This window comes from Phyllopteryx taeniolatus, chromosome 5, assembly GCF_024500385.1.
Source record: "Phyllopteryx taeniolatus isolate TA_2022b chromosome 5, UOR_Ptae_1.2, whole genome shotgun sequence".
Taxonomy (NCBI): Eukaryota; Metazoa; Chordata; class Actinopteri; order Syngnathiformes; family Syngnathidae; genus Phyllopteryx; species Phyllopteryx taeniolatus.
Window position 1 is genome coordinate 22,911,765 of NC_084506.1, and position 21,254 is coordinate 22,933,018.

Consider the following 21,254-nt stretch of genomic DNA (forward strand, 5'->3'; position numbering starts at 1 on the left):
TCCCTCTTTTTTTTTTTTTTTTTGTGAATGACAAAACTCATTAACAATTCATCAACACAGAAGGGGGGCAACATAGAGAGAAAAGGGAGGGGGGTATTCGCGCCTTCCGGCCACCGTTGCTAGGGCGACCGCCACTCGGCCCTTTTGTGATTGGCTGGCGATTGGAATGCCGATGCGATGCCACGCCCCCTTCCTCCTCCGCCGCCATTCAGGAGCTCGGCGGCGCTCTCAGGGCTTCAGTGCGCGAGAAGGAGGCGAAGACTCATTCAAGTTCCGGGACGCTTGTTGGAAATTCAAGCTCCTCGGACTTTATTTGGCGTGAGCTCGTTGAGAAAGAAGCGGAGCGAATGAGCAGGAAGCAGCCGTGGGATTCATTCAGAACCTCCCGACATACACGGAGCCCAGCCGCCCATTGATATAATAGCGCTTTCCTCCCGAGACCCGTCTAAATGCTGGACAAGTTCAAGCCCGTGGTCCCCTCGCAGAAGCTGCAGCCGCTCGACTCGGTGGTCATGGCGGTGAGCAAGACGTCGGCGTGGCTCCGCGAGCAGCTGGACGCGCCGCGCCGCGACTGCCTCCTGCTGCTTATGGACTGCCGCGGCCAGGAGCCGTACGAGTCGTCGCACGTCCAGGGCGCCATCAGCGTGGCGCTGCCCGGCCTCATGCTGCGCCGCCTTCGCAAGGGCAACCTACCTGTGCGGGCGCTGCTCGCCGACGGACCCGACCGGGAGCGGTTCGCGCGGCGGTGCAAGAGCGCCACCATCGTGCTCTACGACGAGTACAGCCGCGAGTGGAACGAGAACGTGGACGGCGGCTCCGTGCTCGGGCTGCTGCTGCGCCGCATGAAGGACGAGGGCTACAAGGCCTTCTACCTGGAAGGTGAGTGAATCGTTCCCACGGGACGACCGCAGTTCGTCAGCTGTTGTTGGTACATTGCTCTGGCTAGTTACCCATGAATCACACACACACAAAAGTCTCAATCTTTTTTTTTTTTTTTTTTTTTATATACACACAAACAGCCAGGTCCAACATTTTTTTTAATTTTAATAATATTTTCAGAGTATCGTTTGGGGGAAACAATTTACTAAGAAGTCTAAAGCCTTTTTACCCACATAAAACAGCCAGAATCAGACAAACTTTTTATTTTACATTTATAGAATTTTGTGTATTTCCCAATTTTTATCATTACAAATATTACGTTTTAAGTTACTTTTCTAGATTGTCTATTTTTTTATTTAGTATTTTAAAATATTTTAAGAAACATTTTATTGCTTGAAATCACACTTTTAATGCCGTATGATGTGATAATTTATTAGCTGACCAACTTGTGATACTCATAAAACTGTCAGATCCAGACCCAACAATTTTTAAAAAAGTAGATATTTTTATTTAAAAAAAGGTATATTAATTTAATATTTAGTTATTTCTATATATTTGTTTAGTTTTAAGTTTCATAGAATATTTTTTATGCTTAAAATATCACACAGGCAAGCAAGTTGGATTTGTAAAAATTTGTGTGTGTGTGTGTGTATATCATTTGTTAAAAAAAACAAACAAGCAAGTTTGGTGGAATAATTAAAGTTTTTATATCACAAAATGGAAAAGGCTAGTAAGTTTGACATCTTCCCCCCTGAAAATAAGCAAAATATATATATATTTTTTCATATCTTTATGGTCGAAACGTGTTAGCAAAATCAAAATTCCAAGGAAAGGTTTTATTATTAGACAAGCCAGCAGCAACTGTCGAGGTCATCTTATTTTACACCAGCATAACTTAATGGTAAATGTGGATGACATTAATGTGGATGCGGTTAAGGGGTTGGTTTTACACCAGCAAGTGGGCAAACCTAGGGCCCCCGGGCTGTATACGAACCCTTTGAAGCACTGTACGGGACATGTATTAACAAGTGTTCTGTTTATAGGTGGCTTCAGCAAATTCCAGGCAGAGTTCCCCAACCTGTGCGATACCAACCTGGACGGCTCCTCCGACAGCAGCCCTCCCTCCACGCAGGTCCTGGGCCTGGGCGGTCTGCGCATCAGCTCGGACTCGTCAGACATCGAGTCAGACGTGGACCCTAGCAGCGCCACCGACTCAGATGGCAGTCCACTGTCCAACCTGCAGTCGTCCTTCCCTGTGGAGATCCTCCCCCATTTGTACCTGGGCTGCGCCAAGGACTCCACCAACCTGGACGTGCTGGAGGAGTACGGAATCAAGTACATCCTCAACGTCACGCCAAACCTGCCCAACCTTTTTGAGAACGCTGGCGAATTCAAGTATAAGCAGATCCCCATCTCAGACCACTGGAGCCAGAACCTGTCACAGTTCTTCCCCGAGGCCATCAACTTCATTGGTAAGTTTGTCGCTGAACTACAAATTGTTGACAATCGCATCTGTCTGGATTCGTGGGCTGTTAAACATGTGCCAAAACAGCAGGTGGTGCAACAGACTTACACAAAAGACCATTTTAGGACATTTGGGTTTTTTAAACAAAAATAATAAAAATTTAAAATTTGTATCATGAAAAACATAAAAAATGATGTTCCTTCTGGTTTTTGATCCAAACAAACAAAAACATTTTACAAATAAATTGTTGGTGTAAATGAACGGACAAACGAGAAAAACCCATACTCGGTGGCCAATGAAAAAGATGTATTTCCAAATTTCTATCCGAAAAAGAACAAATGTGACATTTTTTTGCATTTTGGATGCAACAAAGCATGTGCCTCTAAATTTTTGTGTGAATAAAAGGACAGAACTTGTACATGAATACGTCACAGTCCGATTAAAGTGTGTAACTCACAATTTCAAAAAGTGATCTTTTCTTTGCGATTTAGATGCACAAAAAATTAAAAGCATGTCTGTCCGAATGTTTATGCATGGATGCAAGGACAAATCTTCAGAAAAAGACCAAGCATGACATTTCTTCTTTTTTGGATGCAAGAAAATTGTATAAAGCACATATCTCCCAAAAACCAACAACCGTGACAGCGAGAAGTACATGGTCACTGAATGAAAAGCACGTATCTCCAAATTTTTTCCCCCCAAAAAAACAACAAACACAAAATGTCTTTGGATTTTGGACATGGGAGGAAAAAAAAAAGTGAACCTCCAAAAGTTTTAATGTAGATGAAAGGACAAAACTTATAACAGGAAAATCTTCATATTGTATCCCAAAATACCCAAACATAATATTTCACAAAAAGGCCTATTTTCCCAAAAAGTATTTCTGAAAGTCTTGAAAGTGTCCAGCATATGAATTGAGCCCAATGTGTACTTTAGCTTTTTTAGCGATCATGTGATAAAACGGCTGACGTTCTAGAGAAAAAGTATGTTGGCATTCCTGCTTGTTTTGTGTTAGCGTAGCCTCTTAGCGCCTTCCTTTCCGTGACAATGATGGCATTTGGGCTGCTCAAGGCAGCCAGAGTCATGAGGGCGCTGTCAAGGGCCACAGGATGTCAACAGGGCCAGTAAATGGCTCCTTTTGTTCATGTAATGGACACACACACACACACACACACGACATGTCCTAGATTACTTTCAATGGCGCTTCCTTCCTGTTGCGCTCGAATTACCGTCCGGCTTTTTGCTCTCTGGTTTCAGCCAGGACCTTTTAGTGCTGCTGCTCTTAGAGCCGAGCGCGTCGCGGTACTGTAACACGGGAGCGCTGTGGAGCTGCCGATAACCTCAACTCCTCCTCTCAGCACTGATAAGAGACCAGTGCGTCAAAGACACAATGTTCCGAAATATATATATATATATATATATATATATAAAATAAAATAAAAAACTATCCATTGGAGTGACTGTTGACATCATGACAAATGCTTATCAAAGAAAACTGTTTTTTTTTATAGCTGTCCATTGTAGGAACTGATGTCAAAATGCATTCATACCGAATGAAATAGATTTTGATTGGCTGTTCACCATGCTGCCTGATGACATCCAAACTAATGCATATCAAATAAAAGTTTCTTTCATTGTCTTAAAAATAAAAATAGTTTACTGTAGTGACTGACAGATGTATATCCAATGAAACTGATTTCTGGAATACCTCTCCACTTAAGTGTACATAATTACTTATTTCTCTGAAATTTTTGCGTGCCCATCACAATACTTACAAAGAAGCTTCTCCACACCCTGACGTATCTACAGTATTATTTTGAGAAAAATTGGTGTACAGTGGTGCCTTGAGATACGAGTGACTGACTTACAAGGTTTCGAGACATGATTGAGGGCAAAACTTTGAGCCACGAATGCTTTATGGGGGCAGTGAATGCAACTCAACTCACTTCACAACAACCAGCAGTTTGGCAGGTAGTGAACTATTCTTCCAAAAAGAGACTTCAAGCTGTTTCATACTCACATAATACTCACAGGCATATATTCGTGGGCAATCGGAGGGTCGCCAGTTTGTATCCCCGCTCGAGCGCATGTCGTCATCATGTCCCTGGGCAAGACGCTTAACCCACATTGCCTATGAATTAATGTGATTGGATGTTTGGTGCCGGCACAGTTCTGGGGACTGGGGTTTCAAATCCCGGCCCCGCCTGGGTGGAGTTTGCATGTTCTCCCCGTGCCTGCGTGGGATTTGTCCGGACACTCCAGGTTTCCTCCCACATCCCAAAAACATGTGTGGTAGGTTGATTGAAGACTCTAAATTGCCCATAGGTGTGAATATGAGTGCGAATGGTTGTTTGTTTCTATGTGCCCTGCAATTGGCTGGCGACCGGTTCAGGGTGTACCAAGGTGGCCAAGGCTGGCACACAAGGAGCAGCACAATTCATTGAATTGAAGCATTAAATCATGATGCACAAACAGTTTGATGCTTTATGTTTTGTTTGCTAAAAAGTTAGAGAAAAAAAAGTGTGCGACCATATAGCTATTCAACATGTTAACGTTCCGCCTTATTTCCTGTTCTCTTCCAGACGAGGCTCGAGGTCAACACCGCGGCGTGCTGGTGCACTGCCTGGCCGGCATCAGCCGCTCGGTGACGGTGACGGTGGCCTACCTGATGCAGAAACTGCAGCTGTCCATGAACGACGCCTACGACATCGTCAAAACCAAGAAGTCCAACATCTCACCCAACTTCAACTTCATGGGCCAGCTGCTGGACTTTGAGCGCACGCTGGGCCTCAAGAGTCCGTGCGACAACCGGCCCACCACCGCCGCCGTCATGACGCCGCCCAGTAGCCAGGCCCTCTACTTCACCACCCCTACCAACCACAACGTCTTCCAGCTGGACCCCCTGGAGTCCACGTGAGGGCGGGGTGGCAGTAGAACCCCCATAAAATCGCACATTTGAGGGCCCAAAAAGTCCTGGAAAAAGTTTTCTGTCCAACGGGGGCGGCGGTCGCGACAAAGTGGGCCGGGGGCCGCGGTCCCTCCAATAAAGTGTGTTCGAGCCGGACCACCATTTTGAGTCGTGGACTCAAACTGACTTCTGTGATCATCTTCTGTGAAGACACAAAATGGACGCTCTTGTGTATATAGTTGTTGATTTTGCCAAAAAAAAAAATCATCAGTCAATCAAAAAGGAGGCTTTTCCATCTACGTGTAATCTATTGCAGTGCTTTCCCAACCACATATTGGAAAACTGTCAACAACAAAAAAAGTACATATACTGAAATAATTACAGTAATTTACTCCCACATCTACAGTGTGACTTCTGGGTTTGTTTAGAAGAGCAAAGAGCTTGCAGGAATTGAAGACACACACGCACACACACGGATCTTACCAGGACCAACTGAGTGAATCATAAATGTATGATGATAATGATGATTACCCACAGCCCAGTTGTTTGTGAATCACTGCTCTGAGCCAACAACAGGCCTTGTTTGCAAGCCCTCCCCTAACAAATCAGTCCGGCTGAGGTTGCCTTATTTATCTAGCCTCCTCATGTGACTTTCTGGGGTGCAGGTGTTTTGTTTTTGTTTTCTACTTCAGGGGGAAAAATATCATGATGATGGGAGGAAAAAGACTGTGGACGCCTCCCTTCCTTCCTCCTCCTCCCCCCCTATGAATGTAAAGATAACTTATTAATAAATTGATATTTTGCCTACAAAATATGCTGTGCTGCGTGTCATTGATGCCTTTTTGCCATAAACAGTCCAGACCTGTTCTTCAAGGTTTTGGGCCAGGTGCAAGTTTTTTTTTTTTTTTTTTTTGGGCCCCTCCCATAAGATATCAAAGCGTGTTTGTGTGGGTGTGAGAGAGATATGGCGCGGCACGTAAGTGTGTTCGCATGCGAGCAAACACAAAGACTGGCATAAACGTTTCAAAGATTAGTTTGTTTATTTTTACTTAAGAATAATTTAATTCTCAATTGTATCAAATATATTTTTGTTGATTTAAAATATTTTGAAAATATTACAACTTGATGGCACAAAATCAACAAATGTTTTTCAAAGATTATTTTATAATTTTTCCATCCATCCATTTTCTGAGCCGCTTCTCCTCACTAGGGTCGCGGGCATGCTGGAGCCTATCCCAGCGATCATCGGGCAGGAGGCGGGGTACACCCTGAACTGGTTGCCAGCCAATCGCAGGGCACATACAAACAAACAAACCATTCGCACTCACAGTCACACCTACGGGCAATTTAGAGTTGTCAATTAACCTACCAGGGATGTTTCTGGGATGTGGGAGGAAAGCGGAGTGCCCGGAGAAAACCCACGCAGGCACGGGGAGAACATGCAAACTCCACACAGGCGGGGCCAGGGATTGAACCCGGGTCCTCAGAACTGTGAGGCTGACCCTTTAATAATTTGTAATTTATTCAATCATTTGTTATTTTTTTTACTTTTTTGTTAATATTTCAGGACACAAAATATTAAATTGTAATTTATTTTAAAATATTTCTTCCTTATTTATTTTGTATTTAAAAGTTTTTATTGACTTCATGGCAAAAATACCAAAGAAAAGAAAAACAGGTTGCTGTGACGATTACTTAGAAGATGGCGTTCCAGAATAACCTTGAGCCACATGCTGCTTCACCAAGTCTTGAGACACAGCCCTTATTATTGATCAAATCTAAAATGATTATTTAACTTTCATGGCTGTTGTAAATTCCAATTTCTTTTGGGGTTGACAATGCTGTCCCTTTATACAGATGCACACAGTGTCATTGTTGTTTTTTTGGTCAGGCACCTTTTGTGGACAGCTACAGAGGGTCCTCGTAGGGTTGACCAAGTGAAGAACAGGAGTTGAAGGTGAGTTACTCATCGCTTCATGAACAAATAAGTGATGAGCAAAGTTACTATTTTCACACATTGACGTCTTATGATTTGGGAACGTTAGCGTAGTGACGGCAAGATGAAGCCTTGGCGTTTTCCATTCAGATAGTTTGTGTTTTTTGTTGTTTTTTTTATTAGCCATTGTTTTCACATTGTAGCTACTTGCTGGAATGCCCTCGCATGTGGAAAGGAGAGCCACAGTCGTACTATATGTGGAGTATCTTGATACATTTTATACTTGCGTGTGTTCAAATATGTTTAAAATGTGTTTAAAAACATTTGTGTAAGTTTTAAGGGTGTGTGGGTGGGCTAAAACTTTTAAAAAGTACAGTCAATCATGTATTTGCACCTTTTGCGGTTGCGTCTGACGATAAACGGTGGTAAAGTGTGAATGCTTATGACTGGACTGAACACATGCCAATAAAGTCATTTGCTGGCACATAGTTGTTTCTGTGAGGAAAGTTGTCAGTTCTGAATAAAGTCCACGATGTTTAGGAATGTTTCCGACGTGTGTGAAGGAGATGTGCTGTTTTTTTCACTTTGTTCTCATGCTGGACCCCTTTGGAAAATGATTATGCACCACACGGGAAAAAAAAATAACACGAATGGAAAGTAAGAATGAATCATTGTGTGGATGTGTATTTATGAATCATTGTGTGTGTTAGACAGTTAATGATTGACTGTTTTTTGTGTGTGTGTGTATCCACGGCCACGCCTTGTGGACACGCAACAGGTTGTCATTGTGTGTCTTCATACTACTGCATATTTACCTTAACAGTATGACATTATTATCATTATTATTACTATTTTAAAAAACCGCAAATGTTAAACTGCAATATAGCAGTGCAGTGGTTGTCAAACATTTGAACAGTTTATGTAATACTACGCTTAAATATAGGAAGAAAAAAATGTGCCTAAATATTGAGTTTTTTCATGTTCAATAAAAATTGTACCTCAATAAATGTTTAAAAAGAAAAAATTCTCAAAGATTGAATGCTAATGGGTTGAACCTTGAAAGTTAAATGTAACTAAACGGTACTAGGCAGTGATTCTTAGCTGTAGTGCATTTTAGGTTTCACCCAGGGCCCAATATCCTGAACTTTTTGTGATTAATGTCCAGTCTGTGTTGGCGGTATCCAGCGGCTAAATGAGTCTGCTTGATTGACAGGTAGGGGTGGGCACGCGGGGAACGCCTGGCAGGCACGGACCCCCGCTCTGGCTCGTCCTGTCTGCAGCCTCGGCCGGTGTCGGGCGTCGCCGATTTAAAGGGCGCAGGAAACGAGCGCCGCTAATTTTAGGTCGGCGCGCTGGAATGCTCCAAACGTCCATTCAAAGCCTCGTCCCCACCGCTCCAGTGGTTCTCAAATCTTTTACACCGAGTGCCACCTAAAAAAAAATAAAAAAATAAAAAAATTTATAAAAAACTTGGCCTTCTCCAAGTACCAACATCATCATTAAAAATAATGTAACATAGTAGACCTAGCTTTTCATTTAATAAATGCACAGAAGTTTTATTCTTAAAAGTATATTTAATATTATTGTAAGTTACTGTAACATTATGCACAGTTAAAACACAAACAATTCATTTAAATATAGGCACATTTTTAAAAAGCACTGAAATAATTATTCAATTAAAATGTTTCACACATAAATGTTAAATAAAAATCAACATAAAAGGTGAATAAAAATTTAACCTAAATAAAGAAGTGACTTTCAGCTTTTCCCTGTCATGATTTCTTTGCCACAGTTATACATAAATGTTAAGAAACAGTTTTTCAAGACTAAATGCAATCTTATTGCACTTAAGTTAAAAACAACTAAACTGTACTCGGGCAGTGATTGTTTTGCCTACTTTATGTTATTTATGTTTTATTATTTTATATTTTTCATTCACTTCTAGACTTCATTTTTTGTTTTAATCTAGTTTTTGTATTGGCCTTAAATTTTTTAAAATTAATAATAGTAGTTATATTTTTAGGTGTTTTATGCAGTATATCTATTTTATTGTATCCCGTATATTTGTTTTATATTTGTATTTTTATGGACTTTTTAACATAATACATGTTATGTTTTATTATTATTCTCGCTATATATATATATATATATATATATATATATATCATTTTAAATTTCTTTTATTTATATTTTACATATTTTATAATGTTATGGACTTTTTAATGTACTTAACATATTGAGTGTTTTAATTTTTTTAAACTTTAAATGTAGTTTCTATTTTATCTTTTTTATTTAATAATGTATTATATATTTATTATACTGTGCAGTATATATTTATTTATTGTATATATTTATCACTTTATACTTGTAGTTCTAATGGACTTTTTAATTAACTTAATGTCACTTGTTTCTGTTTGTATTTATTTTTTATTTATTTCTTACATAGTTTTTGCACTCTAAATTTATGTTCATTTTTATGTTATGTTTTATTTTTTACTATATATATATATATATATATATATATATATATATATATATTGCATTTTAAATTTATTTTATTTATATTTTACATATTTTATAATGTTATGGACTTTTTAATGTACTTAACGTGTTTTTCCTTGGGTGTTTTTTTTTAAAACTAAATTTTGTTTCTATTTTATTTAATAATGTATTATATATTTTTTATACTGTACAGTATATGTTTATTTTTATTGTATATATTTATCACTTTATATTTGTAATTCTAATGGACTTTTTAATGTACTTAATTTCTCATTTGTTTTTGTTTGTATTTATTTTTTATTTAGTTCTTACATAGTTTTTGCACTCTAAATTTGTTTATTTTTATTGTATATATTTTATAGTTGTAGTTTTATAACATTTTTAATGTACTTAACATTATTTTAGTTTTAAATGTACTTTAGACTTTTATTTATTGTAATATATATTGTTATGTATTTAAAATGTATTATTATTTTAAATATATTTATTTTATGGAGTTTTTCATTTACTTATTTTCTTATTTTTGTTTTAATGTAAATGATCATTTTTAATGTTCTTAACATGTTATTTGTTTTTGTTTTAAATGTACTTTTGACTTTTAATTTAGTTATTTTTATTTTTATGTATTTAATATGTAATATTATTAGTAACTTTTGAAGGACCATTGTGTGTTTGGACCGCTGAAATATTGTCTGCATTTAGTCCTGGGGTAATTTATGGGCGCTATATAAAGACCCTACTATGAGTTCCATGTACAAAAGGCACGAGCAGACAGTACAAGTTCCTGAAACTTCTAGAGGACCTGAGTACATTTAAGGCTTCAATATAAAATGTTCAGAGCCACAGACCATGCCCCAAAGCTTCCTGGACCTCTCCAAAATACTACCCAAGGTGGTTTTTTGGCCCACATAAATTACCCGGGACTACATTTTGACGATAGTTCCAATTGTCTCAAAGACATACTGATCCTCCAGAAGTTCCAGGAACTTACAGTGAGAGTGCTAAAAGACAGATATCGTCGCTATCAGGTGGAAATCTTGTTCAGCATACTCCCGCGGATCCACCTATTCGCGGACTTAAAAAAAGAACAAAATCTTACATTTTTTCCAAATCTATTAATTTTTTTGGTATTGGTTGATAAGTCTCTTAAATGCTTGAACTGTCTGAGAAGCGTTGTAAAACTCCTTTTCCCCTCACCCTGTGGGAGCCGTGCGGCATTTTTGTTGCCTGAAAATTGAAAGTCTGTATGTTAGCCCGTTTTGTTAATAATGGATGGCTGTAATGATTCGGTGCAGAGGGAACCGGAGGACTAAATTTAGACAGTTTTCACACGGCTTTACTTTTGAAGATTTTCAAAATTAGGAATGACAAAAAAAAATAAATGATTCAAATCCATTTTGGAATAAGACTAACATAATAAAATCTGGAAAAAGTGAAGTGCTGTGAATACTTTTCGGATGCACTGGACTTATTCCAAAGGAGCTTGCTCAACTGAAGGGGAAAATGTTAATAAATGTTAATCTATTACTTTATTGATGCAAATTAAAACAAATGTTTTCTTATTTCAGATTTGTGTTATATATTTAAGTATGTCAAATGAAGTTATTCTCTATTTTTTTTTTTACATTTTGTTTGTATTTTGTGCATTTCATATTTGTATTTATTCATTTCTATATACATATTTTAAGTTACTTATATCTATTTGTATGTATTTATTTTATTTGTATGTTGTTAATACATACATTGTAATTTTTTTCACATTGTTATTCGGTATATTCTTAATTTAGTAATTATTTTGTATCCTTGTTTATTTTCATATTTTTTTGGGTTGTTATTCGTACTATATTTTCTGTATGCTTATCTTTTAAATGTATCCATTTTAAATTCACCTTTTATATTCGTATGATCATTTTATTTTAAATGTTGTTTGTCTTATGCTGTCGGCCATCACGCCCTGCATTGACAACTGGCTTCTATCCCCCCCCCCCCCCCCCCACCTGTCTCATGTCACAGTCGCCCCTCCTCATCCACTCCAACAATTTCCTGTTGCCCTCGCAGATCCGGTTACGCGTTCCAAAACCACACACACACACACCTGCACGCCCACACACGCTCATGGAAATGCACATTCCCCCTGTCGCATGCCAGCCACGCTAGCATCATCTCCACTCGTAAACCTTGTAAGCTCATTGCTGCTGCTTTCTCTCTCTGGATATCTCACACACACACACACACACACACACACGCACACGCACGCACAAACACACACACACACACACACACAGATTATTAATCCCACTCAGGGTACAGGCTGTGACCCAAAATCTCATCGGAAGCAACAGATGGCTCACGAAACAACAGCAAACACCGAACACTGTGTGTGTGTGTGTGTGTGTGTGTGTGTGTGTGTGTGTGTGTGTGTGTGTGTGTATCCCACCTTTATTAAAGCTGAATTTTCATTTTAAAATCAAGGAACATTTAGTCCTTGCTACTTGTCGTTGCTGGAATTAATGCTCTGCCAAAAGTTCCTAGTTCCAGGATAAACTTTCTGGCCTCTTAGCAGGGTCTTCCTTTAGCCATGATATCCTACCTTGGAACTAAATCTAGACAATAGTACAATAATGTACAAAACAGTGGTGCCTTGATTTACGAAGTTTTTTGTTTTTGTTTTTTTGTAACCGCTTAAAATGCTCCAGGAACAGTATAATACAGTCATACCGACACAAACCACGAAGAGTTTCACAGCTAAGCGACTCGGCAAGAGTCGTTTTTTACAGAGGATAAAGAATATATGCCTGCGTATTCGTAAATTATCTCTCTACATGTGTTGCTGCATATTTTGTGTTCAAATATCCATTGTAGAGAGTTATAACTAGCGGACCATCGATGTTATTTTTTTTTAGCCCGTATATGGCATTTTGTATTGGTTGTTAGCATTCAGCTAGCGGTTATTCAAGGTGATGTGGCCCCTCTCTTTGTTTTAGGTTTCATTTGACAGTAAACTTTAACTGGGAGTGGCAAAGAGTGCCGTGAAAGTTATTTTCTGATTAATTGCTTACTATCTGTAACAATCTCTCACTAGCAGAGTGATATTAGCATTTTGCACTAACAGCAGCATAGCAGTATCTTACTGTGACTTTCTCAGCTTTTTCACACTCGTCAGGGGAGCGTGGGAGCAAACAGGCAATTGTTCCTGCATTCTGCTTCATTTCTTTCCTGCTTCTTCCTGGTTAAAGTCATGAAAGTTACACGCCACCTTTGAAACCTTTGAAATTCGGGGAAGGAATGTGTGCAGTGGGAGGACAGGAGTGTGTACATAGTGGGCTCACTTGGCTCCCAAGCCGTCGTCAACCGCATGCTTCCCGACCTTTTCTGTAAGATCGTCTTTGCAGAAAACGTTGGAAGCTAAACGGTAAGGATTTTTTTTCTGCAAGGTGATCAAAGGCAATCTTCTTTCAGAAGAATTCAAGAGTGTGTACATAGTGGCTTCATTTGACTCCCAAACCATCGTCAACCGCATGGTTCCCGAAAAATCTGCGAATCACGTGGCATCTTTGTGAGAAAGTAGATATATTTCTACCACAGTGGTGCCTTGAGACACACGTTTAATTTGTTCCTTCACCACACTCGAACTCAAAACACAACACAGAAACATTTTTTTTATTTTTAATAAGGAAAAACAGCACTTCATAATATTGTACTTTATAAAAAAAACTGTGCCGGCACGGTGGAGGACCGGTTAGCACATTTGCCTCACAGTTGTGAGGTCCGGGGTTCAAATCCCGGCCCCGCCTGTGTGGAGTTTGCATGTTCTCCCCGTGCCTGCGGGGGTTTTCTCCCACATCCCAAAAACATGCGTGGTAGGTTGATTGAAGATTCTGAATTGCCCATAGGTGTGAATGTGAGTGCGAATCTCTATGCCATAGCATGTGCTTGAGTGACAAGACAAAATGACACAGTGAATTAAAGAATCAGATTTTGAATAAACTTTATTGATCTGAAAATGGTCAGTGTGGCGGTATTGGCAGCAACTTTAAGGGACAGACTTATTTTTGTAAAAACAAAAGACAGAATTTGAAATGTTTTGCATATGTGATGAGAAATCATTAAATCTATTTTAAGGAATTAATGGTAAAAGTTACACCATTTTATCATTTTTTTAGTAGAAAGATAGAGCTTCATATATCCGAAAACTGTAAAATACCACCATAAAACCGCTCAAAAAATGTCAAAATATACTAATATTAACATGAAATTTTAGACAACACTAATAATTAGGCACGCTCGTTACTGAAAAAAATCTATTTAAATATATTATTTCTTTACATTTTACATCAAGGACACAAAAAGGCCCGTAATCAAATAAACACCCAAATACATAATTAAATAGAGTAGTAAAGAATTATGCATCATGATTTAATGCTGCAATTCAATTCATTGTGCTGCTCCTTCTGTTGTTCCTGCTTTGTCCACCAGGAGACAGTATAATACTATACAATCATGCAGGCACAAACGAAAAATAGTGCTTTTTCTTCTTCTACTACTACTACCACTACTACTGTAAGTGACTCAGTAAGATGCTGTAATATTAGTCATTTTTCGTACAGGATAAAGAATATATGACTGTGAGTATTGTTATATTATCTGTCTACATGTGTTGCTCCACCGTTTGTGTTCAAATTGCCATTGCTTCTAAAACTGTGACCGTCGATGCTAACCGTTAGCATGTCAGTAGCGTTTTGCATCGTTTGTTAGCATTAAGCTAAGCCGACTTCAGCTAGATGCTAGTTTGAAATACACCATGTGTAATTCTCCGTTTTCTGTTTAACTAGAGAGTAAACTTCAACTGGAAGTGGCAATAAGCAGCTTGAAGCCTTTTTTGAAGAAGAAGAAGAAGAAGAAGAAGAAGAATTGTTCACTATTTGCCAAACTACTGCTTATTGTGAGGTGAGTTGAGTTCACTGCTGCCACACAGCGCTCATATCCCAAGTTGGCTGCGGACTGTAAAAAAACACTGACAAATAATGCCTTATAGCACAGGTGTCAAACTGGTGCCCCGGGGGCCAGCTCCGGCCCGCCACATTATCTTATGTGGCCCGCGAAAGCAAATCAAAATTGCTCATTGTGTTCTGGTGTAATACCATTGAGATATTTGCAAGCATTTTTTTGTTGCCAATCCCACTTTGAAAATAAATGTAATGGTGGAAAAACATGTTTTTATAGGCTTCTGATTTCAAAACTTGTTATTCATCAATGTGTTGTGTATACTGTATGTAATTACAGTATATGAGGTAATCTTTCATTTATATGGGTTCACAGTTGTAGCGGCCCTCCGAGGGAAGTCATAACTACGTTGTGGCCCGTGACAAAAATGAGTTTGACATCCCTGCCTTAAAGAACCCGATAAAGCGTAGGTACACTGTCGCACATATGCTGGGGGATGATTGGTCGAGCACTTTCATCATGGATATTAGATGTTTGTTTTGGGATGTGTTGCGATTAAGGCCATTTTTCCCATTCAGCGCTGGCGGTCTACCCGTAACCTGTCGGCTCTCCGGCGAGTCACGATGCAGACTTATGAAAGCTTTCCGGCCGAAAAGAAAGAAAAAAAAAAAAACTATCTTTGGCTCCTCTTCAGCCTTTGAGTCATCCGAACTCACTCGCCCACGCCGAAACACAACAGGGCTCTCTCACACAACACTACATGAATACATGGATGGATGGATGGATGGACGGAGAGAGAGATGTGTCCATTGAAAAAGGTTAAGTGTGAAGGCCCTGAATCATGTGTGCTGTTTTCATGCAGCGTACCACAGAGTACTGTATATAAATAGACACACAAAGACGACAGCCTTGGAGAAAAAAAAGATATAAAAACAAGTTCAAAATGAGAAAAAAAACGGGAGCAAAGGACACAGATGAAACTTACTCTCAGCTCAATGATTCATTGAGTGTACGCAATCAGTCACTTTACACTTTCGCGTCTATCATTGCATTTATTGTGATTGTCACTCATTGGTTTTGCACAAAACACATTTCAGTGTTGATTGGTTGGCAGAAATAAATAAATGATGCGATTGATGGATAGATGAATGGATGGGGTAATGCAAGGATGAGTAGGTAGATGGGTGTTTGTATGGATTGATGAATGGATCAATAAATAGGTGAAAGGATGGATGAATAGGTAGATGAAGGGTCAGTTAACAGATGGATGGATGAAAAGGCAGATTGATGGATGGGTGACATCATAGATGATTGAAGGGATGGAAAGATTCATCGCGATATGGATGCCTGGATGGACGGTGGCATGGTTAGATAGATGGATGGATGAATCGGTAGTTGGATGAGGATGAGTGAGAGAATGGGTGAATTAATGGATGGATGGATGAATGAATGAATGCACAAACTAATGGATGATGGAGGGATGAACGAATAGATGAATACATGGATGTGGCACGGTTGGTTGGACATGGATGGACGAATGGTTGCATGGGTTTATAAATGGTTGGAATGAATAGGTAGATGGATGAATGGTTTAACAGATGGATGGGGGAATAGGGAGGTGGATGGGGATGAGCAGATGGTGGATGGATAGATGGTGGCGTGGTTAGTTGGATAGATGAATAGATGAATGTGAGCCACAATGTTCCAATATATTAGAACGGTATATGGACGAATTTGGGACTTGTTGACATATGGAGGCTAAAAAAAAACGTACAAAAAGAAAATACACATTTTTTTCTCGTCGGTTCACCGCTCTTTCTCAAGAATATATTTTTTTTTTCTTTGAAACAATTCGGCATTACCTCCAAAATACATCCAATCATCATCAGTGACCGCGCACCAATTTCTCTCAACCTAAAAATTGAGTCAAATCTGAGACCCCCACCAACATGGCGCTTCAACACGTCCCTATTGAAGGAGTCCAGGACTTTGATTCTTTTGTGATGTTTTTAAGTTCAACGACTCCCCAACCATATCCCCAGCCGAACAGAACAACAACAAAAAAAAAAGACTAGATCAATGTGTGGCTCAGGAGGTGAATGGATGTTACATGAGTTGATGAATGGATAGATGAACTAGATGACTGATGGATGAATGGATTAACAGACAGATGGGTGAATAGGTAGGTGGGTAGGTGAATTGATGGATGGGTTTCGGCATCATTGGTTGAATAGATGGACGGATAAATGGGTGGATTACGAGTTGTATGGATGGTTTTATGAGTTTGTGTATGGGTGAATGGGTGACTTGATAGACAAAAAAATGAACGGATGAGCAACCAGATGGATAAATGGTGATGGATATATAAATGGATGGATGGATGGATGGATGGATTAAAAGACAGCTGGATAATCACGGCTGATTGATGGATGGACGGATGAATAAAAAGATCACTGGATGCACACAGATAAATGAATGGGATGCATTTACGGAAGATGAATGAATTGATGATAGATGGATGAACAGATGGGTGAATGGATGTTTTGGTGAAAAAACTCAATTGTAAGTCAGAACCGTTAGCACCGATGCTAAAGCCAAAACATAGCCAACATAGTAAATGACAATAACTTGTAACTCAAGGTTCACTGTACGCTTTACTGTACATACATTAGACAAGCAAGTTTTCAAATTTTATGACCGTCACTGAGTGAGAATATGTTATCACCTCCTTTTCTTCCCTATTGCATAATAAGCCAGTGAGACATTTACCAATATGCACCGAGGAAAACGTCCTCTAAAGAGCAAAGTACACGAGTAGAAAGAAGTATGTATAAAAGCAAGCCGAGGATATTTCCCCGAAATCGAGGCGACCTTATGGAGCTGGAGATGGAAGGCAGCCACTTCCTCATGAAGGTAAGCGAGCGCGTTTGCTTCCTCGCTTTGCAATAATGATTATGTAAACGTGTAGAATAAGGTGAGTGAAGGGATGCTTATGTACAGTATATCTACTGTCTGATGCTCCTCCAACAGCACGCTGCAACATGTTTATTCATTTGGTTCTCACGAGAAGTTTTTACGGGGTGTGTGAGTGTGAATGCTTGTCCGTGTCTATATGTGCCCTGTGACTGACTGACGACCAGTTTAGTGTGTACTCTGCATTTTGCTCAAAGTCAGCTGGGACAGGCTCCAGTGCTCTGGATAAAATACATTAAATATATATGACTTAATTTACAGTTGTTTTTTTAAATTTGATTTTCCTTAAATTTAATTTAATAAATGTGTGGCTGCATGTTGGATATATAGCCGTATTTTGATTTTTTAATTAAATAAATTTGACATTAATGAATGTTTTATTTGAATTATTCTTTTTGTGTGATTAAGAAATGAATGAAAACTCTATATATTTTTTATTTTCTTTATTTTACTTTATTTTATTTCTGTGGCATTGCATCCTGGCTATGTTCTGGGTGCTACATTGTTACCCGTATATTGTTATTGTTATATTTTTATAAATAAAAAATATTATTTTAAGTTATTATTTATTTTACTTCATTTTATTTTATATTTTTGGGATTACCACTGCGGTGTAATGTATATTTTATTATTATTATTATTATATACATTTTATTCTACATATATTTTTTGTGATTGGTAACTGATAAATACTACTTAAATCAGATATTTTTTTCAAAAATTCTGTTTGTTCGAATTCCTTTTTATTCTTTTTTGACGACAATATTTTGTTACTTAGTTTGTTATATTTATACTTACAGTTTTAAATGTAGATTTTCTTCATGTGTTTTTGTGATTGCATCCTGGGTAAAATTCAATATTTTATCCATTCATATTCATTAGATTTAATTTTATTTGAGTTTTATGCATTTTTATTTTGTGTGATTGCAGAATAAAATATTTTATTAATATATTTATTTTTCACTTACTTGTTTATTTCTTACTAATAATTTTGCCTGGTTTCATTAACTGCTGTTTTATAATTTTTTTCATACTTTCATTCATAGAATGGAAGTGGGTACAACTCAATATCTTATTCAAGATTTTATTTTCATTAGATTTTATTTTATATGCGTTTCCTGAACTGTATCATTTATGTCACTGGGATTTTTTTTTTCCTCGAAGAAAAAAAAACTAATTTCTTTCTTGAAATAAGTATGACTTTTTTCTTGTGAGAGTCCATCTTTTCAAAAAAAAGACAAAAAGCAAATTTTTTCTTTACCCCAACAATAAAACTTTCATGACTTTTTATGAAACATCACTTTTTCTTGGAAAAGAATGCTTTTTTTTAATATAGAAAAAAGAAAACAACATTTCTTGAAGAGATCAGACTTCATATTAAGGACTTTCCTTATTTTATAATAAATATATAATAATAATAATAATAATAAATTAAATTTTTAAAAATCCTATTTTTTTACATAAAACTCTTAACGTTCTTCTCATAAAATAAGAAAATTCTAAAAGATTCCTTGAAAATTATTTTCTTACAAAAATGTTGATTTTTATTCAGATTTTCTTTTTTAAATGCCACCTATTTTTTTTTTGATAAGATTGAAGTTATTTTCTTATACCCAGCCCCCCCCCCCAAAAAAAAAACTATTCTCAGAAGGTTAAACATTTTTTTTGTTACAAAAAAATTAACAAAAAACTTTTTTACCCAAGATTTTCAAAACCATAAAATCTATATATTAAAATTCCAACATTTCCCTTTTCAAATGTTATAATCCAGTGGTTGTAAGTAGTGTAATTAGCCCCAAATTTTCAAATTAAGATGTTCATGTACACCTCAATAGTACAATTGCAAAATTTGAAAATGTAGTTTTTGTTTAATCGTATTGTATTTGCCAAGTAGCTTGCCCAACACTGAGATGGGCTCACCTTACGTGACTACTGCGCTGCTCTGTTGAAGTCATTTACGACTTGGCTTCCAAGAAAGGTGAAAATGTTTTCCCCTTTGCTTCCGGCTGCGTTTTTTCCTATAATGACGCTTGACGCGACAGCTGCTTTTTAATGGGCGAGGGGGCGGGGCCAGCACATGGAAACAAGGAAGTGAAAAGGCATTCTTTCCAAACTTGAGGGGGGGGGCAGCGGGGGCGCTCGCTGTTGAGTCGAAAGTTCACTGAGGTTGCGGCTAAACCTGTAAAGTCGACGCCCCTATTGTGACTTGGTTGCTTATTTAGTGAGCGCGTTAACTAGTGAGTGAATAAGTGAATTAGCGAATAATCAGCGGGTGGGTTAGTTTAATAGTGAGTGAGTTGCTTGATTAAGGAGTGGGTTCATTCGTGAGTGAGTTATTGGTTAGTTAATGACTCACAGCCCCCAATTCTAATGAAGTTGGGACGTTGTGTAAAACGTAAATTAAAATTTGAGTAAAATCATTTGCAAATCCTATATTCACACACACAAACAAGATATTTAATGTTTAAACTGATCAGCTTTGTTTTTATTTTTGGAAATACTCACTCGTTTTGAATTTGATGCCTGCAACATGTTCCCAAAAAGCTGGGAGAGGGCCATGTGAGTGAGTGAGTGAGTGAGTGTCTGCTTGTTGTGAGTTACAGTATGTATACAGTATTTTATTTGAAGGGTTAGTCCCCCCCCCCCCCACTTGCGCTGTTATTTTGGCCTCAGTGACAAAGAATAACATGTCTGACTTCCTGTCCCTAACAAAGTGAACAAAAGAAAAAAGTGTAAAGTGTTTTGAAAGCTGCCATTGTTCACCCCGGTCAGGCTTTATTGACTCTACCTCTGACCCGTGACCCCGCTTTAAGAGCCCGCTTTCAAGTGGAACACTTGAGGAATTCCCGGCAGACTTTAGGTGCCGTAAAAATTCCTGAGCATCCTGCCAAATAGAACTGACCTCATCTACGCAGGAAGTACACAAGGTCGCCATTGATGACGGTGGGCCGTGGGGGTCGGGGGTCTTTTTCACACACGCCTGATAAGCAAGCAGATTACAGCCAAACTCAACTTTGACCCTTTTCCACTCGGCCAAGACAACACAGCTGCACAGATAGACTGTAGCACATCTCCTGACTGCTGCCTCACCATTACAAACACCAAAAATAGCTTTTTAGACAATGTACATGTCAAGTAAAAAAAAGGCAGATTTCTTTGGGGAATTTATTACAAAAAAATGTTGAAAAAGTTTTTTTTTTGTTGTTCAAGAATACAGTATTCATATTTTTCGTCGACCTACGCCAAATTTCTTTAGGTCGCATTTTTCTACAAAGGTTTTTGGGGGGATTGTGTTTTTATTCATTTGCAGCAGAAATGTTATTTCATATATAATGTTTTTGAATAAAGTACTATTTTTACAGGGAAAAACGTAGGATTCATTCAAGTTTTTTGTCATATTTTTTAGAGGAAAATTTTTTTGGGAGAATTTTTTTTTTTCAGAAGTCATATTTTTGTTTAAGAACAAATAATCTTTTAGCATGTATTTTTCTTGAAAAATATTTTTAAAATTCTGTTTTGTATTCAAGCAAAAATTAGTTATCGTCATATTTTTGCTATGATTTTTTTTCATTTTTGAGAATAAAAGGCTGTTTTTTTTAAGGGAAAATACTTTTTTGATAATAAAAAGAACGTTTAAATAAGTAATT

General features: G+C 38.0%; 2 protein-coding genes and 1 long non-coding RNA gene across 15 annotated transcripts in view; all 3 read left to right on the forward strand.

Moving 5' to 3' along the window:
• The first annotated feature begins 43 nt into the window (after window positions 1-43).
• dusp6 (dual specificity phosphatase 6) lies at window positions 44-6,064 on the forward strand. Its single transcript, XM_061773872.1, has 3 exons — window positions 44-879; window positions 1,923-2,351; window positions 4,927-6,064. The coding sequence occupies exons 1-3, from the start codon at window positions 450-452 to the stop codon at window positions 5,259-5,261; spliced, it is 1,194 nt and encodes a 397-aa protein (XP_061629856.1). The 5' UTR covers window positions 44-449; the 3' UTR covers window positions 5,262-6,064.
• Window positions 6,065-7,143: 1,079 nt separating this feature from the next.
• LOC133478166 (uncharacterized) lies at window positions 7,144-16,965 on the forward strand. Its single transcript, XR_009788605.1, has 4 exons — window positions 7,144-7,209; window positions 14,523-14,637; window positions 15,010-15,100; window positions 15,213-16,965. It is a non-coding gene; the product is annotated as an uncharacterized LOC133478166 (long non-coding RNA).
• A 244-nt stretch (window positions 16,966-17,209) lies between these two features.
• The window catches only part of si:dkey-106n21.1 (solute carrier family 23 member 1), a 90,702-nt gene continuing 86,657 nt past the window's right edge, over window positions 17,210-21,254 (forward strand). For 2 of the 13 annotated variants that reach the window (XR_009788590.1, XR_009788591.1), the window contains exon 1: window positions 17,211-17,547. Coding sequence is in view for 4 of the 13 variants with exons in the window: in XM_061773877.1 (XP_061629861.1) it covers window positions 17,461-17,547 (87 nt within the window). In the remaining 9 variants the exon portion in view is untranslated. Of the gene's footprint in view, window positions 17,548-21,254 lie in introns of all 13 variants that reach the window. The other 11 variants (XR_009788596.1, XM_061773877.1, XR_009788597.1 and 8 more) reach the window with 9 other exon arrangements.

Excerpts from the sequence above, each read along its gene's own strand:
- dusp6 (XM_061773872.1), top strand. The coding sequence starts at position 450 with ATGCTGGACAAGTTCAAGCCCGTGGTCCCCTCGCAGAAGCTGCAGCCG. Across the intron at positions 880-1,922 it reads CAAGGCCTTCTACCTGGAAG|GTGGCTTCAGCAAATTCCAG; the intron begins GTGAGTGAATCG and ends TTCTGTTTATAG. Across the intron at positions 2,352-4,926 it reads CGAGGCCATCAACTTCATTG|ACGAGGCTCGAGGTCAACAC; the intron begins GTAAGTTTGTCG and ends GTTCTCTTCCAG.